General features: G+C 41.8%; 1 protein-coding gene across 2 annotated transcripts in view; it reads left to right on the forward strand.

Annotated features, from left to right (window-relative positions):
• Positions 1-14,795: 14,795 nt before the first annotated feature.
• LOC139422680 (scavenger receptor class B, member 2c) overlaps positions 14,796-17,119 on the forward strand; it is a 34,760-nt gene continuing 32,436 nt past the window's right edge. For both annotated transcript variants that reach the window (XR_011635741.1, XM_071173879.1), the window contains exons 1-2: positions 14,796-15,052; positions 16,931-17,088. Coding sequence is in view for 1 of the 2 variants with exons in the window: in XM_071173879.1 (XP_071029980.1) it covers positions 14,930-15,052; positions 16,931-17,088 (281 nt within the window). In the remaining variant the exon portion in view is untranslated. The remainder of the gene's footprint in view (positions 15,053-16,930; positions 17,089-17,119) is intronic.

Below are 17,119 nucleotides of genomic sequence, written 5' to 3' on the forward strand. Positions count from 1 at the left end.
ATAGTCCACAAGGTCTGCAATGCTATATACATGTATATATACACACAGTACCAGTCAACATTTTGCACATACTTACTCATTCCAGGTTTTTAAAAAAATTTTTTATACTATTTTCTACTTTGTTGAATAATAGTGAAGACATCAAAACTATGAAATAACACAAATGGAATCATGTCGTAACCAACAAAGTGTTAAACAAATCAAAATATATTTTAGATTCTTCAAAGTAGCCACCCTTTGCCTTGATGACAGCTTTGCACACTCTTAGCATTCTCTTTACCAGCTTCATGAGAAATGCTTTCCAATGATAGTCCCACTAAGCGCAAACCAGATGGGATGCCGTATCGCTGAAGAATGCTTTGGTAGTCATGCTGGTTAAATGTGCCTTGAATTCAAATAAAAAAAAATTCTTTTGAAAAAAGTCACTGAAATTCTTAGAATATTTTCTTTGACCTCCGTCCATTGTTTGGTTTAGGTGACTTGCTCCAAATCCACAACAATGCTTATGTATTAGTGTCCTTAAAGTGGCTAGTGGTACATGTATTACATAAAGATGGCAAGATGCAGTAGATGATATAGAGTACAGTATATACATATACATATGAGATGAGTAATGTAGGGTATGTAAACATTATATTAAGTGGCACTCCCTAGTCTAGAACTAATTAATCTGAAGTTAAGGATCGTCTCAGAAAGGCATTTTTAAAAAATCTGGATTAATTGAAGTAGAATTAGTCTCGCCCTCGTCCTGACTTGAATTAAACTCTGTCTGCGTAACCGCCCTTAAGGGTATATCCTACACGTCATGGGTTATATGTGTAGGCCTACCTATGTTAGCAAATGTATACAAAAATACAGTTAAACATCACACACAATGTATTAACCTATCACAATTGGAGCAGGATAACCCTGCTGGAGGTCTGCTGGGTGTAGGGTTCTGTTTTAGCCCAGCAATAACACACCTGATTCAACTTATCAAATCTAATTTGTTTTATAATCAAGTGTGCTATTGCTGGGCTGGAATATAAGTCTGTTCCTCCAGTAGATCTATTGCTGGGCTGGAATAGAAGTCTGTTCCTCCAGTAGATATATTACTGGGCTGGAATAGAAGTCTGTTCCCCCAGTAGATATATTACTGGGCTGGAATAGAAGTCTGTTCCTCCAGTAGATCTATTGCTGGGCTGGAATAGAAGTCTGTTCCCCCAGTAGATATATTACTGGGCTGGAATAGAAGTCTGTTCCCCCAGTAGATCTATTACTGGGCTGGAATAGAAGTCTGTTCCCCCAGTATATCTATTACTGGGCTGGAATAGAAGTCTGTTCCCCCAGTAGATCTATTACTGGGCTGGAATAGAAGTCTGTTCCCCCAGTAGATATATTACTGGGCTGGAATAGAAGTCTGTTCCTCCAGTAGATATATTACTGGGCTGGAATAGAAGTCTGTTCCCCCAGTAGATATATTACTGGGCTGGAATAGAAGTCTGTTCCCCCAGTAGATCTATTACTGGGCTGGAATAGAAGTCTGTTCCCCCAGTAGATATATTACTGGGCTGGAATAGAAGTCTGTTCCTCCAGTAGATATATTACTGGGCTGGAATAGAAGTCTGTTCCTCCAGTAGATATATTACTGGGCTGGAATAGAAGTATGTTCCCCCAGTAGATATATTGCTTGGCTGGAATAGAAGTCTGTTCCCCCAGTAGATCTATTGCTGGGCTGGAATAGAAGTCTGTTCCTCCAGTAGATCTATTACTGGGCTGGAATAGAAGTCTGTTCCCCCAGTAGATATATTACTGGGCTGGAATAGAAGTCTGTTCCCCCAGTAGATCTATTACTGGGCTGGAATAGAAGTCTGTTCCCCCAGTAGATATATTACTGGGCTGGAATAGAAGTCTGTTCCCCCAGTAGATATATTACTGGGCTGGAATAGAAGTCTGTTCCCCCAGTAGATATATTACTGGGCTGGAATAGAAGTCTGTTCCCCCAGTAGATCTATTGCTGGGCTGGAATTGAAGTCTGTTCCCCCAGTATATATATTACTGGGCTGGAATAGAAGTCTGTTCCCCCAGTAGATATATTACTGGGCTGGAATATAAGTCTGTTCCCCCAGTAGATATATTACTGGGCTGGAATAGAAGTCTGTTCCTCCAGTAGATATATTGCTGGGCTGGAATAGAAGTCTGTTCCTCCAGTAGATATATTGCTGGGCTGGAATAGAAGTCTGTTCCCCCAGTAGATATATTACTGGGCTGGAATAGAAGTCTGTTCCCCCAGTAGATATATTACTGGGCTGGAATAGAAGTGTGTTCCCCCAGTAGATATATTACTGGGCTGGAATAGAAGTCTGTTCCTCCAGTAGATATATGACTGGGCTGGAATAGAAGTCTGTTCCCCCAGTAGATCTATTACTGGGCTGGAATAGAAGTCTGTTCCCCCAGTAGATCTATTACTGGGCTGGAATAGAAGTCTGTTCCCCCAGTAGATATATTACTGGGCTGGAATAGAAGTCTGTTCCTCCAGTAGATATATTGCTGGGCTGGAATAGAAGTCTCTTCACCCAGTAGATATATTACTGGGCTGGAATATAAGTATGTTCCCCCAGTAGATATATTACTGGGCTGGAATAGAAGTCTGTTCCTCCAGTAGATATATTGCTGGGCTGGAATAGAAGTCTGTTCCTCCAGTAGATATATTGCTGGGCTGGAATAGAAGTCTGTTCCTCCAGTAGATCTATTACTGGGCTGGAATAGAAGTCTGTTCCTCCAGTAGATATATTACTGGGCTGGAATAGAAGTCTGTTCCTCCAGTAGATATATTGCTGGGCTGGAATAGAAGTCTGTTCCTCCAGTAGATATATTGCTGGGCTGGAATAGAAGTCTGTTCCTCCAGTAGATATATTGCTGGGCTGGAATAGAAGTCTGTTCCTCCAGTAGATATATTGCTGGGCTGGAATAGAAGTCTGTTCCTCCAGTAGATATATTACTGGGCTGGAATAGAAGTCTGTTCCTCCAGTAGATATATTACTGGGCTGGAATAGAAGTCTGTTCCTCCAGTAGATATATTGCTGGGCTGGAATAGAAGTCTGTTCCTCCAGTAGATATATTGCTGGGCTGGAATAGAAGTCTGTTCCTCCAGTAGATATATTGCTGGGCTGGAATAGAAGTCTGTTCCTCCAGTAGATATATTGCTGGGCTGGAATAGAAGTCTGTTCCTCCAGTAGATATATTGCTGGGCTGGAATAGAAGTCTGTTCCTATATTGCTGGGCTGGAATAGAAGTCTGTTCCTCCAGTAGATATATTGCTGGGCTGGAATAGAAGTCTGTTCCTCCAGTAGATATATTGCTGGGCTGGAATAGAAGTCTGTTCCTCCAGTAGATATATTGCTGGGCTGGGAGTCTGTTCCTCCAGTAGATATATTGCTGGGCTGGAATAGAAGTCTGTTCCTCCAGTAGATATATTGCTGGGCTGGAATAGAAGTCTGTTCCTCCAGTAGATATATTGCTGGGCTGGAATAGAAGTCTGTTCCTCCAGTAGATATATTGCTGGGCTGGAATAGAAGTCTGTTCCTCCAGTAGATATATTGCTGGGCTGGAATAGAAGTCTGTTCCTCCAGTAGATATATTGCTGGGCTGGAATAGAAGTCTGTTCCTCCAGTAGATATATTGCTGGGCTGGAATAGAAGTCTGTTCCTCCAGTAGATATATTGCTGGGCTGGAATAGAAGTCTGTTCCTCCAGTAGATATATTGCTGGGCTGGAATAGAAGTCTGTTCCTCCAGTAGATATATTGCTGGGCTGGAATAGAAGTCTGTTCCTCCAGTAGAATAGAAGTCTGTTCCTCCAGTAGATATATTGCTGGGCTGGAATAGAAGTCTGTTCCTCCAGTAGATATATTACTGGGCTGGAATAGAAGTCTGTTCCTCCAGTAGATATATTACTGGGCTGGAATAGAAGTCTGTTCCCCCAGTAGATATATTGCTGGGCTGGAATAGAAGTCTGTTCCCCCAGTAGATATATTACTGGGCTGGAATAGAAGTCTGTTCCTCCAGTAGATATATTACTGGGCTGGAATAGAAGTCTGTTCCTCCAGTAGATATATTACTGGGCTGGAATAGAAGTCTGTTCCTCCAGTAGATATATTACTGGGCTGGAATAGAAGTCTGTTCCTCCAGTAGATATATTACTGGGCTGGAATAGAAGTCTGTTCCTCCAGTAGATATATTACTGGGCTGGAATAGAAGTCTGTTCCCCCAGTAGATATATTACTGGGCTGGAATAGAAGTCTGTTCCCCCAGTAGATATATTACTGGGCTGGAATAGAAGTCTGTTCCCCCAGTAGATATATTACTGGGCTGGAATAGAAGTCTGTTCCTCCAGTAGATATATTACTGGGCTGGAATAGAAGTCTGTTCCTCCAGTAGATATATTACTGGGCTGGAATAGAAGTCTGTTCCTCCAGTAGATATATTGCTGGGCTGGAATAGAAGTCTGTTCCTCCAGTAGATATATTACTGGGCTGGAATAGAAGTCTGTTCCTCCAGTAGATATATTACTGGGCTGGAATAGAAGTCTGTTCCTCCAGTAGATATATTACTGGGCTGGAATAGAAGTCTGTTCCCCCAGTAGATATATTACTGGGCTGGAATAGAAGTCTGTTCCCCCAGTAGATATATTACTGGGCTGGAATAGAAGTCTGTTCCCCCAGTAGATATATTACTGGGCTGGAATAGAAGTCTGTTCCTCCAGTAGATATATTACTGGGCTGGAATAGAAGTCTGTTCCTCCAGTAGATATATTACTGGGCTGGAATAGAAGTCTGTTCCTCCAGTAGATATATTACTGGGCTGGAATAGAAGTCTGTTCCTCCAGTAGATATATTACTGGGCTGGAATAGAAGTCTGTTCCTCCAGTAGATATATTACTGGGCTGGAATAGAAGTCTGTTCCTCCAGTAGATATATTACTGGGCTGGAATAGAAGTCTGTCCCCCAGTAGATATATTACTGGGCTGGAATAGAAGTCTGTTCCCCCAGTAGATATATTACTGGGCTGGAATAGAAGTCTGTTCCTCCAGTAGATATATTACTGGGCTGGAATAGAAGTCTGTTCCTCCAGTAGATATATTACTGGGCTGGAATAGAAGTCTGTTCCTCCAGTAGATATATTACTGGGCTGGAATAGAAGTCTGTTCCTCCAGTAGATATATTACTGGGCTGGAATAGAAGTCTGTTCCTCCAGTAGATATATTACTGGGCTGGAATAGAAGTCTGTTGGGCTGGAATAGAAGTCTGTTCCAGTAGATATATTACTGGGCTGGAATAGAAGTCTGTTCCTCCAGTAGATATATTACTGGGCTGGAATAGAAGTCTGTTCCTCCAGTAGATATATTACTGGGCTGGAATAGAAGTCTGTTCCTCCAGTAGATATATTACTGGGCTGGAATAGAAGTCTGTTCCTCCAGTAGATATATTACTGGGCTGGAATAGAAGTCTGTTCCTCCAGTAGATATATTACTGGGCTGGAATAGAAGTCTGTTCCTCCAGTAGATATATTACTGGGCTGGAATAGAAGTCTGTTCCTCCAGTAGATATATTACTGGGCTGGAATAGAAGTCTGTTCCTCCAGTAGATATATTACTGGGCTGGAATAGAAGTCTGTTCCCCCAGTAGATATATTACTGGGCTGGAATAGAAGTCTGTTCCCCCAGTAGATATATTACTGGGCTGGAATAGAAGTCTGTTCCTCCAGTAGATATATTACTGGGCTGGAATAGAAGTCTGTTCCTCCAGTAGATATATTACTGGGCTGGAATAGAAGTCTGTTCTGTTCCTCCAGTAGATATATTACTGGGCTGGAATAGAAGTCTGTTCCTCCAGTAGATATATTACTGGGCTGGAATAGAAGTCTGTTCCCCCAGTAGATATATTAGTAGATATATTACTGGGCTGGAATAGAAGTCTGTTCCTCCAGTAGATATATTACTGGGCTGGAATAGAAGTCTGTTCCCCCAGTAGATATATTACTGGGCTGGAATAGAAGTCTGTTCCTCCAGTAGATCTATTGCTGGGCTGGAATAGAAGTCTGTTCCTCCAGTAGATCAGGTTGTCCACCGCTGTTATGGAGTTTTCTTTTGTTCACCTGAATTTATGCTTTTCGTAATAATGCATACTTTGTTACTACTCAAATGATCTATTGTTGTTTAGACTAAGATGTCTTATCTTTACATACCAGTTAGCTTATTTGTACATTTGTTTAAAGTGATGAAGTGTTGATTATTTGAAGTGAAGGGGTTTAAACTGTTTTAATTGTAAATTAAAAAATTAACTAGTGTGAATGTTGATTTACACATCGCAGTCCTGCAATAAAGAGGGGGAGGGGTTATTCTGTCTGTAATGTGTCTGTGTTTCTGTGTTGTATTCTCAAATCAACAGTTCCTTTTTTGCCTAGTTGTAAGATATTATATTTGCTTGTCTCTCTCTCTCTCAGTATATCAGCTATGTGAATCCATTTTGCAGTTTATCACATGGCATACACCGCCAATGCAGCCATAGACCTACAGTATGATGGCATTTACTGGCCTTGTGGGCATCTGTCACCTGAAGCGGAGAATAGCTAAGCTCACGCATTGTTTATATGTTGAGATATACACTGAGTGTACAAAACATTAAGAACACCTGCTCTTTCCATGACATAGACTGACCAGGTGAAAGATATCATCCCTTATTGATGTCACTTGTTAAATCCCCTTCAATAAGACAAAAAAATTGAAGTGTCCTTGAACGGGGAATGGTAGTAGGTGCCAGGCGCACCGGTTTGAAATGCAACGCTGCTGGGGTTTTCACGCCCAACAGTTTCCCGGGTGTATCAAGAATGGTCCACCACCCAAAGGACATTCAGCCAACTTGACACCTTGACAACGGTGGGAGGCATTGGAGTCAACATGGGCCAACATCCCTGTGGAAGGCTTTTTCGACACCTTGTGGAGTCCACGCCCTGACGAATTGAAGCTGTTCTGAGGGCAAACGACGTGGGTGCAACTCAATATTAGGAAGGTGTTCTTAATGTTTTGTACACTCAGTGTATGTTCACAATTTAAAATAATACTTGTAGACAATGTATATGAGGCAATCCATTTACCAGATAATGTACATGCCTTTTAAGTGTTGACATATCAAATTGTTTAATGCAAATCCAGCCCTTGTAATTTAGCTACTGTATTTTTAAAACATTTTATTTAACTTTTATTTAACAAGGTAGGCTAGTTGAGAACACCTTTATTTAACCAGGTAGGCCAGTTGAGAACACCTTTATTTAACCAGGTAGGCTAGTTGAGAACACCTTTATTTAACCAGGGAGGCTAGTTGAGAACACCTTTATTTAACCAGGGAGGCTAGTTGAGAACACCTTTATTTAACCAGGTAGGCTAGTTGAGAACACCTTTATTTAACCAGGTAGGCTAGTTGAGAACACCTTTATTTAACCAGGTAGGCTAGTTGAGAACACCTTTATTTAACCAGGTAGGCTAGTTGAGAACACCTTTATTTAACCAGGTAGGCTAGTTGAGAACACCTTTATTTAACCAGGTAGGCTAGTTGAGAACACCTTTATTTAACCAGGTAGGCTAGTTGAGAACACCTTTATTTAACCAGGTAGGCTAGTTGAGAACACCTTTATTTAACCAGGTAGGCTAGTTGAGAACACCTTTATTTAACCAGGTAGGCTAGTTGAGAACACCTTTATTTAACCAGGTAGGCTAGTTGAGAACACCTTTATTTAACCAGGTAGGCTAGTTGAGAACACCTTTATTTAACCAGGTAGGCTAGTTGAGAACACCTTTATTTAACCAGGTAGGCTAGTTGAGAACACCTTTATTTAACCAGGGAGGCTAGTTGAGAACACCTTTATTTAACCAGGTAGGCTAGTTGAGAACACCTTTATTTAACCAGGTAGGCTAGTTGAGAACACCTTTATTTAATCAGGTAGGCTAGTTGAGAACACCTTTATTTAACCAGGTAGGCTAGTTGAGAACACCTTTATTTAACCAGGTAGGCTAGTTGAGAACACCTTTATTTAACCAGGTAGGCTAGTTGAGAACACCTTTATTTAACCAGGTAGGCTAGTTGAGAACACCTTTATTTAACCAGGTAGGCTAGTTGAGAACACCTTTATTTAACCAGGTAAGCTAGTTGAGAACACCTTTATTTAACCAGGTAGGCTAGTTAAGAACACCTTTATTTAACCAGGTAGGCTAGTTGAGAACACCTTTATTTAACCAGGTAAGCTAGTTGAGAACACCTTTATTTAACCAGGTAGGCTAGTTGAGAACACCTTTATTTAACCAGGTAGGCTAGTTGAGAACACCTTTATTTAACCAGGTAGGCTAGTTGAGAACACCTTTATTTAACCAGGTAGGCTAGTTGAGAACACCTTTATTTAACCAGGGAGGCTAGTTGAGAACACCTTTATTTAACCAGGTAGGCTAGTTGAGAACACCTTTATTTAACCAGGTAGGCTAGTTGAGAACACCTTTATTTAACCAGGTAGGCTAGTTGAGAACACCTTTATTTAACCAGGTAGGCTAGTTGAGAACACCTTTATTTAACCAGGTAGGCTAGTTGAGAACACCTTTATTTAACCAGGTAGGCTAGTTGAGAACACCTTTATTTAACCAGGTAGGCTAGTTGAGAACACCTTTATTTAACCAGGTAGGCTAGTTGAGAACACCTTTATTTAACCAGGTAGGCTAGTTGAGAACACCTTTATTTAACCAGGTAGGCTAGTTGAGAACACCTTTATTTAACCAGGGAGGCTAGTTGAGAACACCTTTATTTAACCAGGTAGGCTAGTTGAGAACACCTTTATTTAACCAGGTAGGCTAGTTGAGAACACCTTTATTTAATCAGGTAGGCTAGTTGAGAACACCTTTATTTAACCAGGTAGGCTAGTTGAGAACACCTTTATTTAACCAGGTAGGCTAGTTGAGAACACCTTTATTTAACCAGGTAGGCTAGTTGAGAACACCTTTATTTAACCAGGTAGGCTAGTTGAGAACACCTTTATTTAACCAGGTAGGCTAGTTGAGAACACCTTTATTTAACCAGGTAAGCTAGTTGAGAACACCTTTATTTAACCAGGTAGGCTAGTTAAGAACACCTTTATTTAACCAGGTAGGCTAGTTGAGAACACCTTTATTTAACCAGGTAAGCTAGTTGAGAACACCTTTATTTAACCAGGTAGGCTAGTTGAGAACACCTTTATTTAACCAGGTAGGCTAGTTGAGAACACCTTTATTTAACCAGGTAGGCTAGTTGAGAACACCTTTATTTAACCAGGTAGGCTAGTTGAGAACACCTTTATTTAACCAGGGAGGCTAGTTGAGAACACCTTTATTTAACCAGGTAGGCTAGTTGAGAACACCTTTATTTAACCAGGTAGGCTAGTTGAGAACACCTTTATTTAACCAGGTAGGCTAGTTGAGAACACCTTTATTTAACCAGGTAGGCTAGTTGAGAACAAGTTCTCATTTACAACTGCGACCTGGCCAAGATAAAGCAAAGCAGTGCGACACAAACAACAACACAGAGTTACACATGGAGTAAACAAGCATAGTCAATAACACAATAGGGAAAAAAATTAAGTCTATATGCAGTGTGTGCAAATGGAATGAGGAGGTAAGGCAATAAATAGGCCATAGTAGCGAAGTAATTATAATTTAGCAAATTAACACTGGAGTGATAGATGAGCAGATGGTGATGTGCAAGTAGAAATACTGGTGTGCAGAAGAGCAGAAAAGTAAATAAAAACAATATGGGGATGAGGTAGGTAGATTGGGTGGGCTAATTACAGATGGGCTATGAAAATAAGGAGATGACAATTAAGTTACAGGAGATGATCATTACATGTAACATTTAGGCTACAGGAGATGACCATTACAGGTAACATTTAGGCTACAGGAGATGATCATTACAGGTAACATTTAGGCTACAGGAGATGATCATTACAGGTAACATTTAGGCTACAAGAGATGATCATTACAGGTAACATTTAGGCTACAGGAGATGATCATTACAGGTAACATTTAGGCTACAGGAGATGATCATTACATGTAACATTTAGGCTACAGGAGATGACCATTACATGTAACATTTAGGCTACAGGAGATGACCATTACAGGTAACATTTAGGCTACAGGAGATGATCATTACAGGTAACATTTAGGCTACAGGAGATGATCATTACAGGTAACATTTAGACTACAGGAGATGATCATTACATGTAACATTTAGGCTACAGGAGATGATCATTACAGGTAACATTTAGGCTACAGGAGATGATCATTACAGGTAACATTTAGGCTACAGGAGATGATCATTACATGTAACATTTAGGCTACAGGAGATGATCATTACATGTAACATTTAGGCTACAGGAGATGATCATTACAGGTAACATTTAGGCTACAGGAGATGATCATTACAGGTAACATTTAGGCTACAGGAGATGATCATTACATGTAACATTTAGGCTACAGGAGATGATCATTACATGTAACATTTAGGCTACAGGAGATGATCATTACAGGTAACATTTAGAGGTTCATTTAATTTAATTCATTTTAGCTATGTTGCTTGCAAAATGATTGCAGTTTTTCCCATAGATAAACAGTACATGGTTGCTCTATGTACAGTATCGCTGACCCTGGATAAGTTAGCGACTGAGCTAACACAGCTAACCTTTTTAGGTCAATAATAATCCGTTTTTATTTAAAAAAATGGTTGGCTTTATAATCCTGAGAGAAAGTGAACTAGTTAGTAACTAGCTAATTAGTTGTACCTAGGCAGCTTAGAACGTTAGCTGACTTTTCTTAAAACAAACCTCATTGTGGCTAGCTACTTCTTGTCCCTCATGCTAGCCTTTACAGCCAAATATCACTTCAGAAACATCAACATTTAAAATATGGATACGGTCAGCATTGTAGACCATTTCCCCCCCTCTTGCTGCAGCTTTAGTTCATTCAGAAACAACAAAGAAATGTTGTAAAAACCAGCGTGCTGCAAACGTTCTAAAATAGTTTGTCACCAATGGTAGTTTTGTTTAGTCCTCTGTTGCTCCTACGGCACAAATCTGCTGAGCAATTTTGGAGCTCCGCCTAAGCAAGGCATTTCATTGGTTTCGACGTGTTGCGAGGCGTGACTGATTTACACCAGGTTCCGACCGGTCTTTAGCTGATTTCTGCCATGGAACTTGTTCTTCTATGATATGCCGCAACCTACTGTGCTGGAGTGTGCAATCAATCATGGTCTTCCTAATTCTGTACCACTAAGACAATTTAATTAAAAGAAAAAACAGGATAAATCCCTAACAGGACGAGCAGATGCACTACTAAACCCACTGTTCCCTGGTTGTCACGCCCTGACCTTAGAGATCCTTTTAATTCTCTATTTTGGTTAGGTCAGGGTGTGACTAGGGTGGGCAATCTAGTTTTCCTATTTCTTTGTTTGGCCTGGTATGGTTCCCAATCAGAGGCAGCTGTCTATCCTTGTCTCTGATTGGGGATCATACTTAGGCAGCCTTTTACCCACCTTAGTTTGTGGGATCTTGATTCTGTATAGGTGCTGTGTAGCCTGCAGAACTTTACGTTTGTTTTGGATTTTGTTGTTTTTCGGTGTTCATTTTAATAAAAGTACGATGTTTCGCCTACCACGCTGGTTGGCCTACCATGCTGGTTCGCCGACCATGCTGGTTGGCGGAGCCAGGTTTCAGACCAGAACCAACTCCCCGCACTCGCTTAAAGGAGCATGTGACCGTTCAGGCACGGTCTCCAGTGCGCATTCACAGCCCGGTGCGCTCGGTGCCATCTCCCCGCACTTGCCGTGCGAAAATCAAATCAAATCAAATTTTATCAAATTTTATTTGTCACATACACATGGTTAGCAGATGTTAATGCGAGTGTAGCGAAATGCTGAGCATCCAGCCAGCACGGGTTGTGCCGGCTCAGCGCTCGTGGTCTCCAGTACGCCTCCTCGAACCAGGATATCCTGTGCCGGCTCTACGCACTGTGTTTCCAGTGCATCCCCCCAGCCTTGTACGCCCTGTGCCAGCGCCCCGCACTTGTCAGGCTAAAGTGAGCATCCAGCCAGGACGGGTTGTGCCAGCTCTACGCTACAGACCTCCAGTGCGCCTCCACGGCCCAATATATCCTTTGCCAGCTCCACGCACCAGGCCTCCAGTGCGCCTCCGCAGTCCGAAGCCTCCAGTGATGAATTATGGGTCGAAGCCTCCAGTGATGATCCATGGCCCGAAGCCTCCGGCGACGGTCCCCGGTTTGGAGTCCCCGGCGACGATCCCCGGTCCAGAGTCCCCGGCGACGATCCACGGTTCGATTCCTCCGGTGATGATTCATGGTCCGGAGCTTCAGGCGACGATCTCCGCACCAGAGGCGCCACCGAAGTTGCCGGAGCCACGAGAATAGCGGCGTCTGCGTCCCGCACCGGAGCTGCCACCGAGGGTAGATGGGGGGGGGGGGGGGGTACTGTCACGCCCTGACCTTAGAGATCCTTTTAATTCTCTATTTTGGTTAGGTCAGGTTGTGACTAGGGTGGGCATGACTAGGGTGGGCAATCTAGTTTTCCTATTTCTTTGCTTGGCCTGGTATGGTTCCCAATCAGAGTGTCCCGTCATCCCAGGATCAGATAGGGCCAAGTAGTGGAATAGTGGTGAGGTTTTAATGGGTGTAGGGTTAGTTGGTATAGTGCTGAGGTTTTAATGGGTGTAGGGTTAGTTGGTATAGCAGTGAGGTTTTAATGGGTGAAGGGTTAGTTGGTAGAGTGCTGAGGTTTTAATGGGTGTAGGGTTAGTTGGTATAGTGGTGAGTTTTAATGGGTGTAGGATTAGTTGGTATAGTGGTGAGGTTTTAATGGGTGTAGGGTTAGTTGGTATAGTGATGAGGTTTTAATGGGTGTTTAATGGGTGTTTAATGGGTGTTTAATGGGTGTAGGGTTAGTTGGTATAGTGCTGAGGTTTTAATGGGTGTAGGGTTAGTTGGTATAGTGATGAGGTTTTAATGGGTGTTTAATGGGTGTTTAATGGGTGTTTAATGGGTGTAGGATTAGTTGGTATAGTGGTGAGGTTTTAATGGGTGTAGGGTTAGTTGGTAGTGAGGTTTTAATGGGTGTTTAATGGGTGTTTAATGGGTGTAGGGTTAGTTGGTAGAGACATTTTCTTCCCTTTTCCCCATCCTCTGTCCCTTGCCTTTTTATGTCAGTGTAATTTAGATTTTAATATTTATTAAGATCCCCATGGCAACAGCTAGTCTTTCCTGGGGTCCGACACATAACAAAAAAGACAATGGAGACAAAAGAAGATGTGGCAAAGAATTTACATATATTTAAAAACATGAATGTGTGTGTGTGTGTGTGTGCATGCGCGCGTGTGTGTGTGTGTGTGTGTGTGTGTGTGTGCATATATCAGTACATACACACAACAAGTAGGTCACATAGGGGACAGGCGGTGTGTCGTGAGGTGTTGCTTTATTTGTTTTTTGATAGCAGGTTTGCTGTTCACTTGCACTATATAAGAGGGAAGGGAGTTCCATGCACTCATGACTCTGAATAATACTGTACACTTCCTTGAATTTGTTCTGGACCTGGGGACTGTGAAAAGAGTTGACTACGCAAAAAAATTGGAATTTCCAACACAATGTTTAAAAAAAACAAAAAAAAACAAGAAGTGACTCAGTCAGTCTTTCCTCAACTCTTAGCCAAGAGAGACTGGCCCGCGTAGTAATAATGTTAGCCCTCTGATTACAATGAAGAGCAAGATGTGTCACTCTGTTCTGGACCAGCTGCAGCTTAACTAAGGCTTTCTTTGCAGCACTTCACCACCTGGCTGGACAATAATCAAGATCAGATAAAACTAGAGCCTGCAGGACTTGCTTTGTGGAGTGTGGTGTCAAAAAAGCAGAACATCTCTTTATTACAGACGGACCTCTCATCATCTTTACAACCACTCAATCTACAGTATACAGCAACACCTCCCCCATAAACATTCCTGTCTCTTCTATAGATGTTATAACCTTGTATTGCTTCTGCTGTAGCAAAGTAATTATCTAGGTGAGATTCAGAAATGGCTAATGTATTAATGTTATCTTATGTTAGCAAGTTGTAGATTTCATTGACCTTATTTCCAAGGCTACATATATTAATATGGGCTATTTTCATCCGGTTCCTGGGTAGCTTCTCAGAGACAGACAACATATAGAAAAGAGCAAACAAAAGCCAGATAAAAACATATATGCGTTCAGCAGTCCATTAATCAGTTGGTGTGTGTGTGATGCGGGGGTTAAAGCTACAAACCCATAGGCAGTGGTTCCAAACCTTTTTCGGTTACTGTACCACCAACTGAATTTGTCTGTGCATTTTACCAGTAGGCTTATAAACTCATGTCTTCTCAAGTACCCCTGTGGATATGCCCGGCACCCCCAGTGGTCTGCGTACCCCTGGTTGGGAACTACTGGTGTAATGAATTCACATTCCAGAACGGTAGGCAGAAACACTGGACGAGATAAGAGAAATAGATTAAATGGGGAGCCTCACACTCTAGTACAGTAGGCAGAAACACTGGACGAGATAAGAGAAATAGATTAAATGGGGGGGCTCACACTCCAGTACAGTAGGCAGAAACACTGGACGAGATAAGAGAAATAGTTTAAAAGGGGGAGCCTCACACTCCAGTACAGTAGGCAGAAACACTGGACGAGATAAGAGAAATAGATTAAATGGGGGGGCTCACACTCCAGTACAGTAGGTGGTGGTATATCCACCTTTCAGTTGGTTGCAATTTGACAATACACAGTTAAAGAAGAAGAAGTGGTTAGCAAGAGAAAGATATCTGGCTAGCGTTGGACATATCGGTAACACTTGAAGTTGATCAATCATGTCAGTGAAATCGTGTTGTATTTACAGTACGGGAGTGATTTCTATTCTAACTTTAATAGCAGGCATAGTTCTGGTGCTTTCGCAGGTGTTTCAAAATATCGTCAACGCTAAGATAAAAAAGGTAACGTTAATGCTAGCCAGCGGCAAGCTAGTTAGCAGGCCAACTTGGTTGTCCAACCAACCAACTAACTAAACAGAGGCTAATTGTATTTTCATTTTAATGTCCAGTAATCTAATCTAATGCAGCTAACAGTACCGTAGTTCGGCAGTTTAAGCTTGCTTGCTAGTTAGCTCGTTGTAGCCTACTAACGTTAAAATACTGTAACGACCCTGGGTAACCCTGGGTCGTTACAATACTTTGTGTACAGAAAGCTTAGGCCGATTGTTGTTTTTTGTTTGTTTTTTAGTCACTGTGAACGTAACAAGCTATTATTTTTGTCTGAATTGAATGCATTGACATACATATCCAGTCAAAATATGAATGTTGTTTCAATATAGAGTACCAGTCAACATTTTGGACACACCTACTCCAGGGTTTTCCCTTTATTTGTACTATTTTCTACATTGTATAATAATAGTGAAGACATCAAAACTATGAAATAACACACATGGAATCAAGAAGTAACCAACAAAGTGTTACAAAAAATCTAAATATATTTCATATCTGAGATTCTTCACAGAAGCTACCCTTTGTCTTGATGACAGCTTTGCACACCAATGGCATTCTCTCAACCAGCCTCATGAGCCAGTCACCTGGATTGAATTTCTTTACGCCTTAATGTGTTTGAGCCAATCAGTTGTTGTGACAAGGTAGCAGTGGTATACAGAAGATGGCGCTATTTGGTAAAATAGCGTCCATATTATGTCAAGAACAGCTCAAATAAACAGAGAGAAACGACAGTCCATCATTACTTTAAGACATGAAGGTCAGGCAATACGGAACATTTCAAGAACTTTGAAAGTTTCTTCAATTGCAGTTGCAAAAACCATAAAGCGCTATGATGACACTGTCTCTCATGAGGACCGCCACAGAAATGGGAGACCCAGAGTTAACTCTGCTGCAGATTATACATTCATTAGAGTTACCAGGCTCAGAAATTGCAGCCCAAATAAATGCTTTAGAGTTCAAGTAACAGACACATCTCAACATCAACTGTTCAGAGGAGACTGTGTGAATCAGGGCTTCATGGTTGAATTGCTGCAAAGAAACCACTACTAAAGGACACCAATAAGAAGAGACTTGTGTGGGCAAAGAAACACAAGCAACGGACATTAGACTGGTGGAAATGTTGTCCTTTGCTCTGGAGCCCAAATTGGAGATTTTTGGATCCAACTGCTAGGTGAACGGATGATCTCTGCATATGTGGTTCTCACCGTGAAGCATGGAGGAGGAGATGTGTTGGTGTGGGGGTGCTTTGCTGGTGACACTGTCTGTGATTAGTTTAGAATTCAATTCACACAGCATTCTGCAGTGATACGCCATCCTGTCTGGTTTGGGCTTAGTGGGACAATCACTTGTTTTTCAACAGGACAATGACCCAACACACCTCCAGGCTGTGTAAGGGCTATTTGACCGAGAAAGAGAGTAATGGAGTGCTGCATCAGATGACCTGGCCACCACAATCATCCCAACCTCAACCTAAATGAGATGTTTTGTCATGAGTTGGACCGCAGAGTGAAGGAAAAGCAGCCAACAAGTGCTCAGCATATGTGGGAAGTCCTTTAAGACTGTTGTAATAGTCTTCACTATTGCTCTGCAATGTAGAAAATAGTTTAAAAAAACTTGAATGAGTAGGTGTCCAAGCTTTTGACTGGTACTGTATGCTATGTTGTAGTTAGGCGGACAAACAAATGTTTTAAGTTGGCTACTACTACTGTTCACGGTAGCTACCTGGTTCAATCATCTGTCATGGGATTCAAGCTTTCATATTGGCTTTTGTGGTCACAAGTACTTGATCTAGCTATGTGTTTACTAACCAGTGCACGTTGAACCCTTCAGGAGATTGTGCTCAGGAATGGCACACATGCATTTGATGTGTGGGAAAACCCACCTCCTCCAGTCTACATGCAGTTCTACTTCTTTAATGTGACCAACCCGGCAGAGGTACTGAAGGGAGAGCGGCCTGCTGTTCTCGAGGTCGGACCTTACACGTACAGGTGAGATGTGGAGCAATTCATCGACAACGAG

Source organism: Oncorhynchus clarkii, chromosome 12, assembly GCF_045791955.1.
Source record: "Oncorhynchus clarkii lewisi isolate Uvic-CL-2024 chromosome 12, UVic_Ocla_1.0, whole genome shotgun sequence".
NCBI lineage: Eukaryota > Metazoa > Chordata > Actinopteri > Salmoniformes > Salmonidae > Oncorhynchus > Oncorhynchus clarkii.